This window comes from Schistocerca gregaria, chromosome 2 (assembly GCF_023897955.1).
Source record: "Schistocerca gregaria isolate iqSchGreg1 chromosome 2, iqSchGreg1.2, whole genome shotgun sequence".
Classification (NCBI taxonomy): domain Eukaryota; kingdom Metazoa; phylum Arthropoda; class Insecta; order Orthoptera; family Acrididae; genus Schistocerca; species Schistocerca gregaria.
This window is the reverse complement of record NC_064921.1, coordinates 315,572,332-315,594,312: the sequence shown is the minus strand read 5'-3', so window position 1 is coordinate 315,594,312 and position 21,981 is coordinate 315,572,332. Positions and strand designations below refer to the sequence as shown.

At 42.3% G+C, this 21,981-nt stretch overlaps 1 protein-coding gene across 1 annotated transcript in view; it reads right to left on the bottom strand.

Moving 5' to 3' along the window:
- LOC126336938 (uncharacterized) overlaps nucleotides 1-20,710 on the bottom strand; it is a 209,706-nt gene extending 188,996 nt beyond the window's left edge. The window contains exon 1 of the mRNA XM_050001115.1: nucleotides 20,384-20,710. Coding sequence (XP_049857072.1) covers nucleotides 20,384-20,692 — 309 coding nt within the window. The 5' untranslated portion in view covers nucleotides 20,693-20,710. The remainder of the gene's footprint in view (nucleotides 1-20,383) is intronic.
- Nucleotides 20,711-21,981: the final 1,271 nt, after the last annotated feature.

Genomic DNA, 21,981 nt, shown 5'->3' with positions numbered 1-21,981 from the left:
TGAAGTACAAATGAAACACATCGTGAGTCTTCAGTGTCTGAAAGATACATTACACGGGGAGCGAGATCCAAAGGACAGTGATTCTGGAATAGTGCCAACTTTGACAATTCCCGCCTTAGCCAGATTATTGGTCTCACAATATTGTCAGTCAAAGTACACTGGGCAGAGATGATGACAATCAACAGTATCTGTTTAAAGCAGTCCACAGCCACAAAGTCTAATATTAACATCATAATTTAATGTAAGTAGTACTTAGACCTATGCAGCCATTAAGCAGAGAAATAATTTTCGTGAGGTACGTACATTGGCGCCCAGTATCGTTGGTGGTGAAACACTTGATGTCCTCAAGACCACTAAAACGAACTATCCCAAAGACCTATATTTGATAAGATACTCTGAGATCTCGCAATTCCGAGAGACTAAGCCACAAAACGAATCAGGAAAGATGTTACTTTCTCCAACGTACATACTGTTGCATCACCAAAATGGTAAAAGTAGCGAACGTGGGACTTACACAGTTTTTCTTCCCGCGTAACATCGGGGAATGAATTATACAGGGTGTTACAAAAAGGTACGGCCAAATTTTCAGGAAACATTCCTCACACACAAATAAAGAAAATATATTATGTGGAAATGTGTCCGAAAACGCTCAATTTCCATGTTAGAGCTCATTTTAGTTTCGTCAGTATGGACTGTACTTCCTCGATTCACCGCCAGTTGGCCCAATTGAAGGAAGGTAATGTTGACTTCGGTGCTTGTATTGACATGCGACTCATTGCTCTACAGCACTAGCATCAAGCACATCAGTACGTAGCACCAACACGTTAGTGCTCATCGAGAACGTGGTTTTGTAGTCAATGCAATGTTTACAAATTCGGAATTGGCAGTTGCCCATTTGATGTATGGATTAGCACGGGGCAATAGCCGTGGCGCGGTACGTTTTTATCGTGACAGATTTCCAGAACGGAGGTGTCCCGACTGGAAGACGTTCGAAGCAATTGATCGGCGTCTTAGGGAGCACGGAACATTCCAGCCGATGACTCGCGACTGGGGAAGACCTAGAAAGACGAGGAGACCTGCAATGGACGAGGCAATTCTTCGTGCAGCTGACGATAACCCTAGTGTCAGAGTCAGAGAAGTTGCTGCTGTACAAGGTAACGTTGACCACGTCACTGTACGGAGAGTGCTACGGGAAAACCAGTTGTTTCCGTACCATGCACAGCGTATGCAGGCACTAGCAGCAGCTGATTGGCCTCCACGGGTACACTTCTGCGAATGGTTGGTTCATCCAATAATGTGTCAATCCTCATTTCAGTGCAAATGTTCTCTTTACGGATGAGGCATCATTCCAACGTGATCAAATTGTAATTTTCACAGTCAACATGTGTGGGCTGACGAGAATCCCCACGCAATTGTGCAGTCACGTCATCAACACAGATTTTCTGTGAACGTTTGGGCAGGCATTGTTGGTGATGTCTTGATTGGGCCCATGTTCTACGCTCAATGGAGCACGTTATCATGATTTCATACGGGATACTCTACCTGTGCTGCTAGAACATGTGCCTTTACAAGTACGACACAACATGTGGTTCATGCACGATGGAGCTCCTGTACATTTCAGTCGAAGTGTTCGTACGCTTCTCTACAACAGATTCGGTGACCGATGGATTGGTAGAGGCGGACCAATTCCATGGCCTCCACGCTCTCCTGACCTCAACCCTCTTGACTTTCATTTATGGGGGCATTTGAAAGCTGTTGTCTACGCATCCCCGATACCAAATGTAGAGACTCTTCGGGCTCGTATTGTGGACGGCTGTGATACCATACGCTATACTCCGGGGCTGCATCAGCGTATCAGGGATTCCATGCGACGGAGGGTGGATGCATGTATCCTCGCTAACGGGGGACATTTTGAACATTTCCTGTAACAAAGTGTTTGAAGTCACGCTGGTACGTTCTGTTGCTGTGTGTTTCGATTCCATGATCAATGTGATTTGAAGAGAGGTAGTAAAATGAGCTCTAACATGGAAAGTAAGAGTTTCCGGACACATGGCCACATAACATATTTTCTTTCTTTGTGTGTGAGGAATGTTTCCTGAAAGTTTGGCCGAACCATTTTGTAACACCCTGTATTAATAGAAATGTCCTAAACTCGTATTTTTTTAGGAACAAAATGGTTTCCGAGAAACGGACGAACTTGAGATTTCCCTTTATTTGCCGTAAAATTCTGTAGACTAGCGTTTAATTGAAGTTCTGCTGATCAACAGCTTTTTCTCGTACAACTAGCCCTGCATGCTAATTTCTGCTGCTGCATAGCTTTCGAAGATATATTAAAATGAATGGACCTCACTACATTGGTAATAGAGAGAAGCAAAAACTTTATCTGCCACAAGTCACTCGCTGCTGCGATAAGCTGTGATGTACAGTACGTTCACGCAGTATTTGCAGTGGCAGACATGTGCAGAAACCCTTGAGTTGGAGGGTCAGAGGTATGATTTCATCAGAGAAAGATAAAGAAAGAAATTGTGAGTCACCACGCTGTTAAAAGCCTCCAGAATGATGCCAACGTGTCACATCGTACTGTTTCAGTCCTAGAAAAAGTTAGCAGTCATTTAGAGTGTACTAATGTAAAATTTGTTATTTATAAGTAAAGGTTATGTTCTTTTCTGAAAAAGCAAGACCGATTACACACATTTATTTTAAAAGGTGAGAAGTCACTTTTTAGTCAAGGAGGTGTTCGAAAACTCTTTGTTACTTTTCCTGATACGACTTGTAGATTCAAAGATATCATGTTAAAAATGATATCATTTTTAACATGATATCTGTGGCTTAATGAATAAACAAATAAACCAAGTTCATTAGTTTAACGTTACAATAACGTAATTAGAGATATAACGCTCTTTATTTGCAAGTAAATCTCAATGCTTAACACTGTCAAGAATAAAAAATTTTTGACCCAGATAAGCTTTGTTTCTTGTGCGTCTAAAAAGAAAACAGATTTTTATGTATCACTATTCATCCAAAGTACCCATAAATAGAAAAAATAAAAAGATTAACACTGCTGTTCTATTCACCCGTCTCTGCGTGTTGAATAGAAACACCAAGTTTTTATTTTTTTATGTTATAAAATCATGACCTAGGACACAAGACATAATAAATTAAGTTTAAGTCATAGGTTCATAATCCCACACAATTTTCATTTTCATTTTTTAATTATTAATTTTTTCCTTCAAAATTTAAAACTGTTTCTGTTCATCCCATTTGACGGTATTGTTTTCGCGCTATAAAATGTTACTTACGATGTTGTGAGTTTCTATAATAGTAACTCAGTGGCAGTGAACAGCCAGTTTACTACAGAAGTGTTCTTTCACTGGGCAGCAAATCAAAAAACGTCGGAGATAATGCTCAGCTGCATGGAAACGAAATGCAGAAATACAGAACGAAGCTGTGACGCTTGGTCGTGAATCGTACGTATGTACACAGTTCGATGTCGAAAATCAGTCACCCACTAATATTTTGTGACGAACAATTGGTTAATAAACCCATCATTTCCGTTTCTTCTGTACCAGAATTCTCAAAACATCGCACTCGTGACCAGAACTTCTGCGTTCCTAATCCATTTGCAACGGTTCCCCTTCAGCTGTTCCGTTATACATTAAAATCATTCACGGGATTGGAGTCTGCGTTCCTTTAAGAAGTTCACGGCCGTTCCTTCGCCGATAAAGTACCAAATACTCCCTCTCCTTGATGACCTCGATGTCGACAGGATGATAAACTCCAACAAAACAACGACATTAGCCACTGCCTGCTGTACAAATAAGTTCGCTTCAGTCTCGGAGCATTTATCATATATCTTTCCTTGGCAGCAATCCACTGCATATTAATCGTGCACATTGATGCAATAAATTAATGAGACAGCATAGTGATGGATACTGCACAATTACGGTGTAATCAATAACTGTCCGTAGTATGCAGCTGTGGTTGCAAGAAAAGTGAAATTAATTTGAAACGCAGCTAGTGTTGTGTAGCTGATGATGAGCTGCTTCGTCTTGGTGTGCTTCCCACGGCTACGTAAGTTAGAGTAGTAATTAGGGTTTTTCACCAACGACTGACACTATTTATCGTAATGTGTAACAAAATTTTACCGATTTCAATACCTGCTTTGTTGTGTGCGGCTGGCTTTAAGCAGAGCCGCCATAAATCTCTCCTCATAAATCCCTCTATAGGGAAGACAGCTACCCTTCCTGGATAGTTCACTTTCTGGACCCAAGGACGGTCGCGAACATTCGCTAGACCCTCATCCTCTTACAACTGTCTTTAGCGTGAGTAGATGTGAGGGCGTCAGACGCTGTGAAGTGCTTTGAAGTCCAAAACGCTGTAAATGAAACACGACACGGCCAATGTTCAGTATTCGAGAAGATATATGACACCCGGAAATAAATGAAAATTGCCGACGTTTTTTAAGAGCTCTGGTGAAATGCAACAACCGCTGCGGGGTAAAAGGAAATTGTCACTGGACTATGATGGAGTAAGAAATTTTAACGAACAGTAACAGCTACCAACTTCATACACCAAACAGTTCCTGAAAGAAAAAAAAAACGAAATACGGACGAACAGACAGTCTGATAAATAAGGACAATTTTTATCAGGTGTTATAATTAAAAATTCACGATTTTCGGATTTTTCCTTTATCTGCACAGTGAAACATTGCTTCTTGCTAAGTTTCATGATTCTAGCCCAACAGGAAGTACCCCATAACTTTTGATGAGCGAGTTCGCAAATGGCAAAATATGTGACTTAAATCGCCGTATCTTTTCATTTAATTGATTTTGCAGCTAACGTTTACTATACCGTCAAGGGACCGCATATTTTAGTATGTGGCATAAATTTAAACTTCATGACTGTCCGTTCCTGAGAGAAAGCGGTCTTAACAGGAGGATGGACAGACGGAGAGCCCGATAACAACAAATAAACAAAAAATCTTGTGATATAATTACAGATTAACAATTTTCGGATTTTTTTCCTTTGGTTGTAGTGTGAAACCTTGCCTCTTGGTAAATTTCATGACTCCAGGCCAACAGGAAGTACCCTGTACGTTTGAGTGAGTTTGTATCAAAAACACTACGGCCCATTAAAATTGCTACTCCAATAATAAATGCAGATGATAAACGGGTATTCATTGGACAAATATATTATACTAGAACTGACATGTGATTATATTTTCACTCAATTTTGGTGCATAGATCCCGAGAAATCAGTACCCAGAACAACCACCTCTGGCCATAATAACGGCCTTGATACGCCTGGGCACTGAGTCAGACAGAGCTTGGATAGAGTGTACAGGTACAGCTACCCATGCAGATTCAACACGATACCTCAGTTCATCAAGAGTAGTGACTGGCGTATTGTGACGAGCCAGTTGAACGGCCACCATTGACCAGACGTTTTCGATTGGTGAGATATCTGGAGAATGCGCTATCCAGGGCAGCAGTAGAAAATTTTCTGTATCCAGAAAGGCCCGTACAGGACCTGCAACATGCGGTCGTGCATTATCCTGCTGAAATGTAGGGTTTCACAGGGATCGAATGAAGGGTAGAACCACGGGTCGCAGCACATCTGAAATATAGCGTCCACTGTTCAAAGTGCCGTCAATGCGAACAAGAGGTGACCGAGACGTGTAACCAATGGCACCCCATACCATCACGCCGGGTGATACGCCAGTATGGCGATGACGAATACACGCTTCCAATATGCGTTCACCGCGATGTCGCCAAACACGGATGCGATCATCATGATGCTGTAAACAGAACCTGAATTCATCCGAAAAAATGACGTTTTGCCATTCGTGCACCCAGGTTCGTCGTTGAGTACACCATCGCAGGCGCTCCTGTCTGTGATGTAGCGTCAAAGGTAACCGCAGCCTGTCGAGCTTTTAGTCCATGCTGCTGCAAAAGTCTTCAAACTGTTCGGGCAGATGGTTGTTGTCTTGGAAGCGTCCCCATCTGTTGACTCACGAATCCAGACGTGGCTGCACGATCCGTTACAGCCATGCGGATAAGATGCCTGTCATCTCGACTGCTAGTAATTCGAGGCCGTGGGGATCCAGCACGGCGTTCCGTATTGCCCTCCTGAACCCACCGATTCCATATTGTGCTAACAGTCATTGGATCTCGATCAACGCGAACAGCAATGTCGCGATACGATAAACCGCAATCTCGATAGGCTACAATCCGACCTTTATCAAAGTCGGAAACGTGATGGTATGCAATTCTCCTTCTTACACGAGGCATCACAACAACGTTTCACCAGGCAAAGCCTGCCAACTGCTGTCTGTGTATGAGAAATCGGTTGGAAACTTTCCTCAATTCAGCACGTTGTAGGTGTCACCACCGGCGCCAACTTTGTGTGAATGCTCTGAAAAGCTAATCATTTGCATATCACAGCATCTTCTTCCTGTCAGTTAAATTTCGCGTTTGTAGTACGTGATCTTCTTAGTGTAGCGATTTTAATGGCCAGTAGTGTATGTGATGTGGCACTAATGGCTGTATCTTTTGGCTACATTGACTTAGATGCTTCATTTTTTATATTGCCCAGGGATTGTAGATCTTAGTGACACAAATTTCAATATGATACGTGTATTCGTTGCTGAGAAAATAGTTCTGAATAGTCGAACAAATAGACTGATAGACTGGGGGACAACAGAGTGATTCTATAAGAGTTTCCTTTTTACCATCTGAGGAATGCAGCCTTAAGAGCAATAATAAATGATTGCGAACAAATCATTCAGTTAGCAGGTTTCAAAACTTGAGCTGGCCAGTAAAACGTAAGGAAACACCCACGCAGAGTTTTACATCACGTCGGGTAAAAAGAGGTAACAGCTACCAATTTGATGCACCAACCAGTTCCTGAGGAGAAACAGACAGACGGACAGTCTGATAAATAACGACAATTTTTTTATCTGATATAATTACAGATTCACAATTTTCGGTTTTTTTCGTTTATTTATATAGCGAAACCTTGCTTCTTGCCAAGTTTCATGATTCAACGGAAAACACTTTGCTGTCAAGTATTTCGATTTCTGGTGCGGAGAAGCTAAAGAATGATTCTCACGGTAAGAAATTATCATCAGTAAGGTTTTTCCAATAGACACACATCTTACGAGTCACTCGGCAGTAGACATACAAACTGGTAATGAAATGCACTGCACAGCTCGTGTAAAAGTCAGCCTACCCATGTTCTATTTTCCTTAATTCACTTAAAGCTACGTTACTTGACAATTTTCTAACTCAGATAAAAACAAACACCTTCTAAAAGTAAAACAATCCTCTAGCCAAAGACTGTTTTGAGCACCTAGACATGGTCCTGTTGGAGGAGGTATGCTGTTAACTTTGTCCGACGTCTGAACTGTCTTCCTCAGCCGAGTAAAGGGGGACCAACAGTTTTAAGTGGATTTCCAACCCCGGTGCAACTCTACTTTTTTTAAATCAACAAACATTTCTAGACATGAAAGAAGTGATTACTGACAGATGAAAAATCCTAGGGTTTATCAGGGATAGAATCCGAGGCCTTTGGATTTACAGTGTATCACTTTACTACCGAGCCACTTTTTCTAGAGAGCCACGATAATTGAACTCGCAAGTAGAGTAACAGTCAAGAAAGCAAGCCTGCATCGGGCAGAAGACTGGGACAACCACAAGCCAACAAACATACCAACAGGCGACGTCTCTACAGTTCTGGAGTTGAGTACCGAACTACATGACTAGAAATATACGGTGGGCACTACTTTTGCGGAGGTATAATGTTTCCATTCAGCTAAGCAAACATAAGGGACGTTCAAGGATAACTTAAAGTAAAAATAAAGAGATACGTATTGTATTTCAGTGAAATTCGTAGTATTTATTCACAACATTTCTGAAGAGTGTCTCAAAAAATCCACGTGAAAAGGAATAATTATCAGCGTTCATAAAATTGCTAAAATGCGAACCAAAACACAGAATATTATCACAGTAAACATTATCAGTTTACGTATCTAGCAAAATAAATGTTATTTAAAAGTTAATTTATTTATAGAACTTAGTTTCGCAATAGTTAAATTCAATTTTGCTCTAGTGTAAATTGTCAGCGATGTGTTTCTATCTCACGTCACAGTACTTTGGCATCCTTCAGGTTTATCAAGGTTTCACGCGCGAAGACTGTTCGGCAGTGATGCTGCTTCGGCTGCTGTTAGGGGCTACGTATTCTAAAACGCATACACACAGACACACAAACCACAGAGTGGCAGATGAAATCCTACTTTTGGCCATTTACTTTAAAAATTGCTTTGTGTCGATTGCTGTGCGCCCTTTTTCATTTTCGTCTTCCTGTCGCTTGTTTTCGCATTGATCTTCTGAGGTGAAACGTCTGTGCATTAAGTATCATTCAGAATACTCACATAGTCGATCATTAATTTCATAACCAGCAATCGGTATTTTGCCTAACAAATTCCTCAAAAATTTTTTGAGATGCGTACGAAACTAATCTGTGTCGTGAAATCCTACGCAGGAAGCCCTTCGAAGATGCAGTTACCACACGTGCTCAGTCAGTTTAAGTACGTATGAATTTTATGCAATGTATCATTGCTCGTCTAGCAGACAGAATGTTAAACCCAATGTTGTGAACCTTCGGTAGTTCTGGGATTTTATTTTCCTCTTTATTTTTTAAGTTATTTGTTGTAAACGAATTCCCTTCAGATTGCTCACAACTGTTATTATCAATGCTTGTAAGAACACACGCTTACTGGTGTTAAGCTCTGAATTACATGATGCTGAATAGTTTCGTACTATACGTTTTAGACATATTCCATATTATACATATAACACAGAATGTTCTCTATCATAAAATAATTTCAGTGATTCTTGTTATATTCTTCTCTGTAAACGTTCAGCCCCTAGAAATCAACAATGCACTAAGGTAAGTTGTTGGTTAACAATGTAAGCCCACAAGCGTTTTATGGCTTTACTAATTACCGTCTATAATTTTTTACACCTATAAAGGGTGCAGTTTTGTTGCTGACCTCCTAAAATATCGCATGTTTATGGCTTTTAGATAAACAAACTTCCCTACGAAATTATCTTTACTACGAATATTTTATGAGTAGAAAATTGTGACAATACCTACAATTGTTACACTGACAGGCATTCAGGTAGCTATTGTTTTAGGCATTGTGGTATGGGATTTGTGATGAAGAGTGTAGTACTGCGATACAATTTGTCCGTGCTCCTGACTGTAAAAGATATTACGTTATCTCGATAGATATACGTCTGAATAGACTCATAAAATTTTTTACTTGGAACTTCAGAACACGTTTGAAAGCCGTCACTTTCATAGGGCCACAACGAAACCTTACAGCCATCGCAATCAAGCAAAACCAGCACTAGTTCACACATTTTTTATAAAATTGGGCATAAACGTTAGACTCGGCAAAATAAAAGTGATCTTTCAAATGAAAAGACGCAAGAGTTTCAACACAGCTGAATGTCGTTAAAAGCAAGAGTGGTTCAGAAAGGAAAAGGTATGACAATTTTAGCTTAGAGTACAGTTGTTGTGTTAATACATTTGCTTCGCTCTGTATGTACAGCGCTCACTCATGCGGGCCCAGGGAACTAGATATTCTTGTGCGTGATTTACTTTCAGATATCAGCGTTGAGGTTAAATCATACGCGCAGTAGTCGACGGATCAAAGTTGCGCGCATGTTCTGTAGTTGTAAAAGTGTCCGATAGTGTTCTAGGTGAAGTAAACTCAAAAGAGGAATGTACAAATATTGAATTACATACATTATGTGCAGGCACGTGTTGAAATTAATCTGAGCAGTATCATCCTGAGAGTACATGTAACGACCTTAGACGTGGGATAAGAGGTAACAAATTTCTGAGGCACGTGCCGTTACAGGAGATTAGTTTAGGAGAGTTTTGCTTGTAACGCTCTTTTAATTTCCAGCAGCAGATTTTTCAGGATCATATCATCTATTTACAAAACAAGTTGGCGCGATTCATTTCAGCAGCAACTTTTTATCTTCGTGCACTCGTGATGTAATACGGAACTTACTAGCACCATGTTAGCTCATCCGCTCATAAAGCGTAAGGAGTAAGAGGCAAGCTTAGGAGATACAGAAGTGACCCAGATCCGTCAGAAAACGTGTACCAGATTAATGAAGCTGCTGAGCTGTACTGGCAAGCGTAAGTACGCTTTTAGAAGGTCTCCCATACAAATTCAGGCGACTGCACCGCTGGTTTCTTATCTCCCTCTTGTAACGAACATGCTCCTCTAGAATTACATTTCCTCAACAGTAAAAAAGCTGTCGATACCAGTATTATTTTTCGAATTTTGTGCAGGTCAGTTTTATCTGAGTAGCTTTTCTGTGGACTTTCGTATAACTTTATACACAGCATGTTACATTTCAAGCTAAAATTTATGAAAATGAACTACTTTAGAAAATATTTCAGTTTCGATGTTATAATAGATAAGTACTAGTTCTGAATGTACAGTTAAAATTATTTTTTAGAAACATTTGAAATTACGAATTATTTGCACGCTTAAAATTTCTATTATTAACTACGCAATTCTGTACTGTTTACTACGATTACTTCTGGAGTTATTTATGAAATAATAATAGAAATTAATAATTTAAAGAAAACTTGTAGGAATTCATTTGTTAAGAAAAAAATTGCAAACCCTTTAGAATATTATTTCCGCAGAGTGTGAGAGTCGTAAGCCTGCTTCTGATGTGATCGGATGTACTTTTATATAATAGGGGCGAACAATGTAATTTCGGCTTTGTTAATGTGAAAAATCAAAATTCTGTATGATATACTAAAATGTGAGAAAATCAGTGGAAAATATATTTATGTAAAAAATTCTGTAACAACAAACTTCCAATTTATTTAGATCAAACCAACTGTGAGGACTTGATGCTAGATTTTCAACTTCAAGAACTACACCACTAGACAAGAAGAACTCGAACAACCCCAACATGACAAGCTAAGTAAACTTGAAAGTTTAGTGTAATTTTCGCTCCTCTCAAATCTTCATGAAAGAGTTTGCTTATTAATTACATGGACTGACCATTGTTTAATGTGGACAATAGATGGGAGAAGGAAGGAGGGGGGGAGATTAAACTCACCTCCTCCTTTCCCTCTGCTCTCCCAAATGATACATACAAACAGCATCCCATCTGAAGTTAAATTCAAGGTTCATGATTTCGTAACGGGAATACTATATGGAGTGGAAATAAAAGAATGATAACTCCAGGAGATTTAGTGAATCACTGTGGAGTTGTGCGAACAGTCCTAGGGAAGAAAGACACCAGTTTAAGAAGCCCATGAACAGTATATATCTCCGAGGGCGGCTCATACCACGCATGTCATATGGAAACGCTAGGTGGTAACAGGCGTGTGATTGACTTCAGGCTAGACAATAAAAGTCTTAAGACGTCAGTTAACAAGAGTTCAAATCTTGGGCATCTTTCCGCAATCACGTAAAAGAATCAAATTCATCACAGAGTATTTTCACTGACCAATCTAGCTCTCTCACAAACATACTAGCATTTTGCAAGGGGAACGTAGCCTTGCGTCTGCCTTATAAATGACATTACATTCATAGATGTTCATTTATCTCGTTGTATATTGCACAGCGTATTTAGTCAGGTGAGAAGCTAGTTAGTAATTGAATTCAATGCGACACTGTAGAAACGGTTAAGGGACACCATTTTCGCTATGATAAGACAATGTGGAAAGACACAATCAAAGATTACGTGTGCTGCATTCTGGAAGATTTGACATAGCATATGGAATTGATAGAAGTGGTGCTCTAACGTTCCTACTTCATCTTTGTTCCTCATTCCTTTGTTTTGTCACAAGAGAGAACTAGTGACTGTTGGAGATTCTACCTATTGATGTACTTTTTCACTCTGTCCTGACTATACTGAGGCTCTAGCTTCTTACCTGCAACGTGACACATGACATACGGCTTTCCGGTGGAGTATACTGATGAAGAGCGTCATTTCGGCTTATAGTATAACAGTATCTCGTAAATGCTGCGGATAACTGCAGGGGTCTAGTCATTCTCAAGATTTCACACTGCATTTTCACTGAATCTCTGTAAATTATTCTAATAACAATCCTCCAGTTGTAAAGCAATATATTTTTTAAACTATCCAGTTAGTGTGTCGTCTTTCGAATCAAGAGATAGCAATGTCCACCGGGATTGGGTACCGCTGACAGCAGTGATTTTACAAGCAAATAGGGCATTACGCAATAGATCGTTTCTAATAGCTATGATGACGATAGGCTTTACACACAAGAAAAGTCTAGGAATTATTAATGAAGTTGTATCTTAAATGTAATCCGAGCTTCACTGTGTTGCTTGTAAAAAGCTATTGGTATTTTATCCTGGCATTAGATAAGCTTGTTTTGATTGTTGCCTAATGCCTATAACGGACACAACTCTTAGGGCCATTTGCTACGCACGTCAAACAGCCCTCTGTTTTTTGTAAGTACATCTACATTTATACTTCGCAAGCCACCCAACGGTGTGTGGCCGAGGGCACTTTACGTCCCACTGTCATTACCTCCCTTTCCTGTTCCACTTGCCTATGGTTCGCGGGAAGAACGACTGTCTGAAAGGCTCCGTGCGGGCTCTAATATCTCTAATTTTACATTCGTGATCTCCTCGGGAGGTATAAGTAGGGGGAAGCAATATATTCAATACCTCATCCAGAAACCCACCCTCTCGATACCTGGCGAGCAAGCTACACCGCGATGCAGAGCGCCTCTCTTGCAGAGTCTGCCACTTGAGTTTGTTAAACATCTCCGTAACGCTATCACGGTTACCAAATAACCCTGTGACGAAACGCGCCGCTCTTCTTTGGATCTTCTCTATCTCCTCCGTCAACCCGATCTAGTACGGATCCCACACTGATGAGCAATACTCAAGTATAGGTCGAACGAGTGTTTTGTAAGCCACCTCCTTTGTTGATGGACTACATTTTCTAAGGACTCTCCCAATGAATCTCAACCTGGTACCCGCCTTACCAACAATTAATTTTATATGATCATTCCACTTCAAATCATTACGCACGCATACTCCCAGATATTTTACAGAAGTAACTGCTACCAGTGTTTACTCCGCTATCATATAATCATACAATAAAGGATCCTTCTTTCTATGTATTCGCAATACATTACATTTGTCTATGTTAAGGGTCAGTTGCCACTCCCTGCACCAAGTGCCTATCCGCTGCAGATCTTCCTGCATTTCGCTACAATTTTCTAATGCTGCAACTTCTCTGTATACTACAGCATCATCCGCGAAAAGCCGCATGGAACTTCCGACACTATCTACTAGGTCATTTATATATATTGTGAAAAGCAATGGTCCCATAACACTCCCCTGTGGCACGCCAGAGGTTACTTTAACGTCTGTAGACGTCTCTCCATTGATAACAACATGCTGTGTTCTGTTTGCTAAAAACTCTTCAATCCAGCCACACAGCTGGTCTGATATTCCGTAGGCTCTTACTTTGTTTATCAGGCGACAGTGCGGAACTGTATCGAACGCCTTCCGGAAGTCAAGAAAAACAGCTTCTTCCTGGGAGCCTGTATCTAATATATTCTGGGCCTCATGAACAAATAAAGCGAGTTGGGTCTCACACGATGTATCTAATATTTTCTGGGTCTCGTGAACAAATAAAGCGAGTTGGGTCTCTCACGATTGCTGTTTCCGGAATCCATGTTGATTCCTACAGAGCAGATTCTGGGTTTCCAAAAACGACATGATACTCGAGCAAAAAACATCTAAAATTCTACAAAATTCTGCAGGTCTGATCAGATGACAATCTCATTTACCCGTCCTTGTGTTTGCTTCTAAATGAAATCAGATTTACAGTGAAGTCCTTATTGATTCTCTAATACTCATCAAGAAATTACAACTGAACTGCTACTGGGTTCATTACTTATTAACAATTCTGTTCTAATATCTTACTGACTATTAGATAGTTCGCTGGTAGAAAATACTTTCTAAGTACTAACTGCATAAGTCCAGAAAGTTACAGACTGACCATTGTTTACGATTGGTTAACTGATGTCTCTAGGACACACAGAGATCCAAATCTAAAACCATGACTTCTCCCGTCGGAATGCCTCCTGTAAAGTATTCCTGCAGCTCTCTACATCTGCGATTAGATTGTGCATATTGATGACAGGGTTACAGATGAATATAGAATAAGGAGAAACATTCTTTATCCTCGTAGATGGAAATTGTTTTTATGAGCAACGCATTAATGTCCCGTTGACTTCGTAGTCATTGCAAGCGAATAAAAATGTGGACAAGGACGGGATAGTAAATTAAGCTCAGTTTTTATGGAGGAAGCATCACGATATTACCTGAAACAATTAAAGGTAACCGTGGAGAAGCTAACTTAGGACTAACCAATAGGGACTTGTAGACTAGTTTTGAGTACAAGCTCAGTTGTAAGTGCGAAGGCTTCTGCGGCCCATGTCCTCAAACATAAGAGTTTTCAGGGTATGATGACACGTCACGTTGTAATGTAGGTGTCACTCAACTAAACTGACGTTTCGGCTACGGTTTACAGTGGTCTTCCTCCAGGTCTGCTTTACTGGAGGTGTGCCGGCAGGAGGAATCAGGTTTGTGTTCCTGTGCTGAGGATCATTTCACTGTGTGTAATACACCGATCCATTCGTCATTCGTAATCGTACTTCGGCCGGTAACTTTCTAGCCTTGTTATGCTGTTGGCATCAGCACAGTAATTAATTTTTTCACTTACTTTTGCTCATAATTGGCCACGTTCAGGCCAAACTTTCTCATCTGCATACTACTTGCAATTGTCATCTACCTGTATGGTACCTTCAAATGGCCTTCTGAAATAATGATTTTTTGCTTTTGCGCCTCCACCCATTCAGCCAGTTATGGCATCTGGTACCTGAATCCACTTTATTCTGTGTATTATTTTATAACTTATTTTGATTGGTAGTAGTTGGTTGTCAACAGATAATGAGAAGGACTGTCGACGAAATAGAACGTTTGCTAGCTGATAGCTACTCGTATAATGTGCCCACAAAGAGAAGGACAACTATGGTAATTATGTCCGCAGCGGGTGGATACGCTGGACGGCTAATTGTTGAAATGTGAAAAGACCCTCTTGAACAGGTGGTCAGATTTTCCTACCTCGGTAGTAAAATAGATTGGGAAGGATCACGTAATAAAGACACAGTCGCAAGGATTGCTCAAGAACAAAAAAATTTCTGGTTCGAATGGCGGCGGTGGAAAGTCTTCACTATCAGTACTTGGGCGGCACGGTGAGGACAGGTGATGATGTAAGGTTCCTGGTCATCAGTCTTTACGCCGATGTTCTGCACTGAACTACAAATTTGTCCGCATAGTCTGATGAAGTGAGGGCATGTCACACTACTGTTGGTGATCCGTCCATCGAATGAGAACGTTAAGCTGAGCAGCTCCTTTGGTGCTGTTCCAGGAGAATAGGCTACGTACCATCACCAGGTTTCGCCCTCTCCCTTCCCTTCATCAATAACAACACAAACACTACTCTAAACTGTATAAGCACTCGTCACAGTCATCCACAAGACACTTCATGACAAGTCGGAGGAAGGCAACGGTGAACCACCTTCTCTAGGGTCTTGCATAGAACGGCGGTACAGGATTCGTGCATCTGCTGCCGTATACTCATTCCCTGAGTGTGGAGCTACTTTAACTTTGACTAACATCTAAAACGTAAGCCTTGGGACGAGAAAATATGCATGACAAGTTGTGTCTGGAATACGGTTCTGTACGAAACATGAGCAGTGGGAAAGTCGGAAATGAAATGACTAGAAGCATCTGAAATGTGATGCAGCAGGAGCCTTTTGACCACTTGGATTGACCAAAAAAGTGACCAAAACGCCCTACGGCGAGTGAACAGGAAAACTTGTATTTATTGCCTCGTCTTTGCCAGATTTTTATTCGTCCGTAATCGTTGTAAAGCCAACGGAACGTCGAAGTGTTACGCTTGAAGGCTACTTCTGTGAAGGTATACTTTAATCACGTTTTCTTCATTTACAAGCGTTTATAGAACTATTACTTATGCTTAAGTGGCGCAATGTAATCATAAATATACAGAGCTGCTGGAATACCTTATTCGAAGTAATTGTAAATCCATCATAAAAAATGTGGAATGAGGCACAGTCACCGATAGGATTGTTGTAGAAATATATGCCATCAGCCGTTATTTTTGAATACTTCAGTTACTAGTAATCGCCTCAGTAACGTTTTCTTTAGACCCCAATATACCGAAATTCCGGAGTGTTATATGTGCATAATTCAGGAACCACTGTAGTAACCTGATTCCGTAGAAGTCTTTCGAATAGTGTTTTGTATTCTCGAAATATGGAACAGCAACTTTCTCTCTCTCTCTCTCTCTCTCTCTCTCTCTCTCTCTCTCTCTCTCTCTCTCTCTCTCTTATTTCTATCTTTCTTTTACAGTTACATTTTTTGACAGACGCTACTGATACCTTGAAACTAGTAGAGTAAATAATACGCTCAAAAACAACCGCTGGTGGTATATATTTCCACAGCTTTTTTGAGGTATTACAGTGGAAGAAGTCTGTGATTTAGGTTTGAGTTTCTGAATAGCGGAGAGTTTGGGTGCGCGTAAAAGAGATCCGTTGATAAGTCGTAACCATCAACCCATATGTAACATTCTTGGTTTATAATACACTCTGGCGCAATGGCCGAGTGGCCGAGTGTGTCTTTCAATTGGGTGGCACTTCGGTGAATTCAGTGTCCCTACTGTATCCCATTTATTCAGCCAGGGAAAGGGGATTTACAGTTTAATGTAGAATCCGAAAGACGTGCTATTCCTGGAGACTCTTCACGTCGTTGAGAGAAGGAGGCTAAAATAAAGACAGACTGTAAGTCTCAGTGCTCTGGCCGGGTTTCGATCTGCGACCTCTCGATTTTCAGGCACACGCTATATCTATATCGCTCGACCACCGGGTCCGACTACTACACGGTTGACACTCAGCGCGTATTTTAAACAGTACTCTGTCTTGAGTGAGTACTAACCACTACACATTCTCATTTATCCCTCCTTATGTTTTCTTCTACAGGGTACACATTGTTTAAACCGACTAACTGTGGGAGTTTGCACCGGACATAAAAACAAATATTTTTTTCTAATGTCATAATTTCTTGCGAGTATTATTTAACCCGGTGGAGGGCGTATCCACTTTTCAGTTGTAATTACTTGTTGTATAGCGGTAGAGTGCATACTTCACTCTTTAGTTGTATTAACTGTTCCGCTTTCACATTTTGTTGTACGTCTTGACGCAGCACTGTACACGTTTACCAATGGGACGTTAAACCTAAAGTGAGAACACTGATATGGTTGGTGCTTATTACATAGCATTGGGGGTCTTCAATATCCACAAGTACCATGTTTGTAGTGAGTGTAATCCAACTACCACATTTCCTCGTGCTCATCAAGTGCAGTTCTACATGAATGTGTCGGAAAGTGTTGTTGGTGTCTACTTTATTGGGTCATATCTCCTACCTAGGCTATTAAATGGCAAGCATTATTACAATTTCCTCACAGACCATTACCAGAATTGCTAGATCACTTTCCACTCGCTGCAAGACAGCGAATGTGATTCCAGCAAGACTGGACGCCGGGACATTTCAGTATTCGTGTGCGCCGATTCTTTAAGAGACATTCTCCAGAGTAGTGGATTGGCAGAGGTGGTCCTACGCATAACCTACTTGATCCCCTGATTTGCCCCCCGCCTCCCAACCCCCTCTCCCTGGAACTTCTATGGTGCTGAGAAATGCGCACATTGTTTAGAAAACCCCTACTGAATTAGAACAGGAATTGACTGCCCGGATAGAAGCAGTAGCAAGAGAATTTAAGGACACTGCTTCTGTCTTTGATTGTATAAGATAGAAAGTGACCCGCCAGTGTAATCTTTGTTTACATGTCAGTGGAGTCATTGTGTTTATGTTGTTGTCTCTTAGCAACAAAGAATTAAAATTGTTTTATTACTTTTCGTCTACTATAAGTAAGATTTGATGCCCTCCTCATTGGTGCCTCACAGGAAGACACATTAGAAGAAGTGTTCTCAACGTCCATGCAACGTACAGAGTTTCTGGTTTAAATAATTTGTATCCCGAGAAAACTCCTACTAGTTTAAAAATTCTCACAGGAAAATATGACACTAGAGAAAAATATTTGCTTTGGTGTCCCGTGCAGCCTCCCAGAGTTCAATAATTTTCAGCATTTTCTATAAAATTTCGGAAGAACTGCCCTGTGTCTGTAAATTGCTGCTATGATATTTCGGCGCAGTCTCTCCTGACCATCTTCAGCCGAACACTAACGAGCTCTACACCAAGCTCCCCTATTTAAGATTCCACCGGCACATGCTTGATGTCCTAGTTGGCATTGCGTACGTGTTCCTTGAGCGCATGCGCTTCTGCTGCAAGTCTGTGCGCTGCTCTGCGCGTCCTCCGTGGTGAAAACTCGCCTCTTCGATATCAAAACGATTGTCTTCGCATCGTGAGATCGCAGTACGACGCCGATTACTTAGAGCACGAAATTTTTCTGCAGTCGGGTCCTATGCAGAATTCGATTCATAATGGACTCACACATTCGTATTTCCACTGACTCATTGATGACTCAACTCCAAAAGACTGATGTATGGGCCACAATTTTATTTCGTTATATTTCATCGAATGACCAGTGGAAATATAGGGTTCAGCGATAGCGCACTTACTTGCTAGGAGGAGTATGCCGCTGATGTTCTATAACTCGACCCTGCACAGTTCGCGTCGTTTGCGGTATGTAAGATTTTCCACGCTCACACGGACTCCTGTACACACTTGCTTTGCACAACTAAGTCGTCTTTAAAACATCCAAAAAGCGCTGATATTTTGGAAGGAGTTCGAATGATTAGTTTAACTTCATGTCTTTTGATATTCCACCTATTTTAGTTGAAATATTTAGTTGAAATATTTCCAATATATCGTAGACAAGCAGTCGTTCTGAAGCCCTCATCCTCTTCCTTGTCTTTCGTACGTCTGTAACGTTCTCTGTACTTATCCGTTGTTCAGGAAGGGAAATTGCACGAGTTCCAGTTTCGTCTGCAGGCTATCGGCATCTGAGGTGGTACGGGCTTGGTCGATCAAGGCCTTTGAAAATAAAAAAGTAAAATTCAAACCAAGACTGTTTTTAACTAATACGGAGGGAAGAGAAGTAACTCGGTTGTGGTCCACTTGGAGTCTATCCCAAAACTGGTCTCGAATCATTTGGGAAAACAGTACTTACGGCCTGGGGGCATCGTCGCTGCCACGAATATTCATAGTCATGGGCTCGAGTCAATACAGACCATGAGCGTGAGTTGAAACGCATCCTTTTTGTGTCACGTTAAGTAGTCAGGCCTTTGGGCTTGAAGACTTACCAACGTTACATTACCCGTTAGCCGTTCTGTTGTAATTTATGAATGAGCATCAGTCTTTGTTGTCAGGACTACACAGATATCCTTCGAAAGTCACTGTAAAATTAATTTCGTACACATGCTGAAAATTGTGTTACGGCACAATTGGCACAATTTTGGAAGGCCACTCATGCTGACCTTTATTTACAATCTACTAGTGGCCATCATACTGCACAAGCGATGGTCGATCTAAAGACCTTGATCCACTGTGCCTGTACCACCTCAGATGCCTATAGCGTGCAGACGGAACTGGAACTCCTGCAATCTGCCTTCCTGAACAACGGATATTCATCTCAATAAGTACAGAGAGCGTTACAGACGTACGAAAGAAAAGGAAGAGGATGAGGGCTTCAGAACGACTGCTTGTCTACGATATATTGGATTTTTTTTAAAAATATGGGACTTAACATCTGAGGTCATCAGTCCCCTAGAACTTAGAACTACTTAAATCTATCTAACGTAAGGACATCACACACATCGATGTACAAGGTAGGATTCGAACCTGCGACCGTAGTAGTTGCGCGGTTCCGGACTGACGCGCCTAGATCCGCTCGGCCACCAGGGCCGGCATTATATTGGAAATATTTCAACTAAAATACTATTAAGCACTGGTTTGCTGTATGCCACATATGGATTGGAAGACTTTCTCTTCCCTCCGTCTGTAATAGCCACGATATGGACGGGGCATGAACCCTATTCTTCCTTATTTCCGCACCACGGACCATCACAGCAGTGGTTCAAAGTGGCTCTGACCACTGCTGTGGTCATCAGTCCCCTCACAGCAGTGGGAGGTTCGTCTTACGCTTACTCTTTTTCGCGTTTCTGGGATCGGGAATCCCGCCGAACTGACCTGGACAGTGGTCGGCGCGCCGGCCACGTGGCGGCGGATGGCGCCGGCATGTCCGTTGGCGGCGGCCGGCTTGTGGCGGAGGTGTTCGCGCTCCGCGGGGGCGGCCTTGTCGCGGGGGCTGCAGGGGGCGGAGGCGACGGCGTCGGCGTCGGCGTCGGCGAGCCTGGGGGCGGCGGGGGCGGCCCGCGAGGCGGAGGTGGCTCGCGGCCGCGGGGGCGACGTGGGGGCCGACGGCGGCGAGCTCGGCGGGCTGGCGCTGGCCGGCCGGCTGGGCGGCCGCGGGGCCTCGCTGGCGCTGGCGGACGGCATCGCGGCTGTGTCTGCCGGGGCTCCAGCCGCCAGCCGCCAGCCGCCAGCCGCCAGCCGCTGACCGCACGGCCTCCCCCTATCTTATCTCCAGGTCACGCAGAGGTGTTCGCCGCTCTTGCTGAGCCAGGGCTGCGTAAACACACCACGGCCGCACCCTATAGCCGACGGCTCGGTCCTATCGATCGACGGTGATCTGATCTCTGGACACTAGTAACAGCTACCCCTCGCGTAAAGAATAAAAGTGGGAAATCCACGAGAGACTACAAGCGGAACGAGTACGGCTCTAACGTTGAGCGATGCATAGAATAGGCGACAAGGCGCAGCTTTCACGTCAGTAGTATACTGCCTTCCTTCCCATTAGAGTTCCTTGAATGCGTCGAGAGTTAATGGCGCTGTAGTTCATTTCTACTCACACAGGAAACGTATCCGCAGGTGCGAATATGAACCACCATCGGCTGTATAATGGAATGTCCACAACGAAAATTTGTGCCAGACTGGCACTCGAAAACAGACTTTTCGCTTTGGGCCAGCGGACACCTTAACCTCTTCGGCTACCCGTGAACGAATCACGGTCAGACCGAAACTTCCACGTGTCGTCGTCCATCTGTCACAACCGGCACTCGTACGTTACGTACATTCCCGTCCAGGGAGGACGTACACTACTGGCCACTAAAATTGCTACACCAAGAAGAAATGCAGATGATAAACGGGTATTCATTGGACAATTATATTATACTAGAACTGACATGTGATTACATTTTCACTCAAAATTTGGGTGCATAGATCCTAAGAAATCAGTACCCAAAACAACCACCTCTGGCCGTAATAACGGCCTTGATGCGCCTGGGAATTGAGTCAAACAGGGCTTTGATGGCGTGTACAGGTACAGCTGCCTATGCAGCTTCAACACGATACCACAGTACGTCAAGAGTAGTGACTGGCGTATTGTGACGAGCCAGTTGAACGGCCACCATTGACCAGATTTTTCAATTGGTGAGACATCTGGAAAATGTTCTGGTCAGGGAAACAGTCCAACATTTTCTGTATCAAGAAAGGCCCGTACAGGACCTGCAACATGCGGTCGTGCATTATCCTGCTGAAATGCCGGGTTTCGCAGGGATCGAATGAAGGGTAGAGCCACGGGTCGTAACACATCTGAAATGTAACGTCCACTGTTCAAAGTGCCGTCAATGCGAACAAGAGGTGACTGAGACGTGTAACCAATGTCACCCCATACCATCACGCCGGGTGATACGCCAGTATGGTGGTGACGAATACACGCTTCCAAT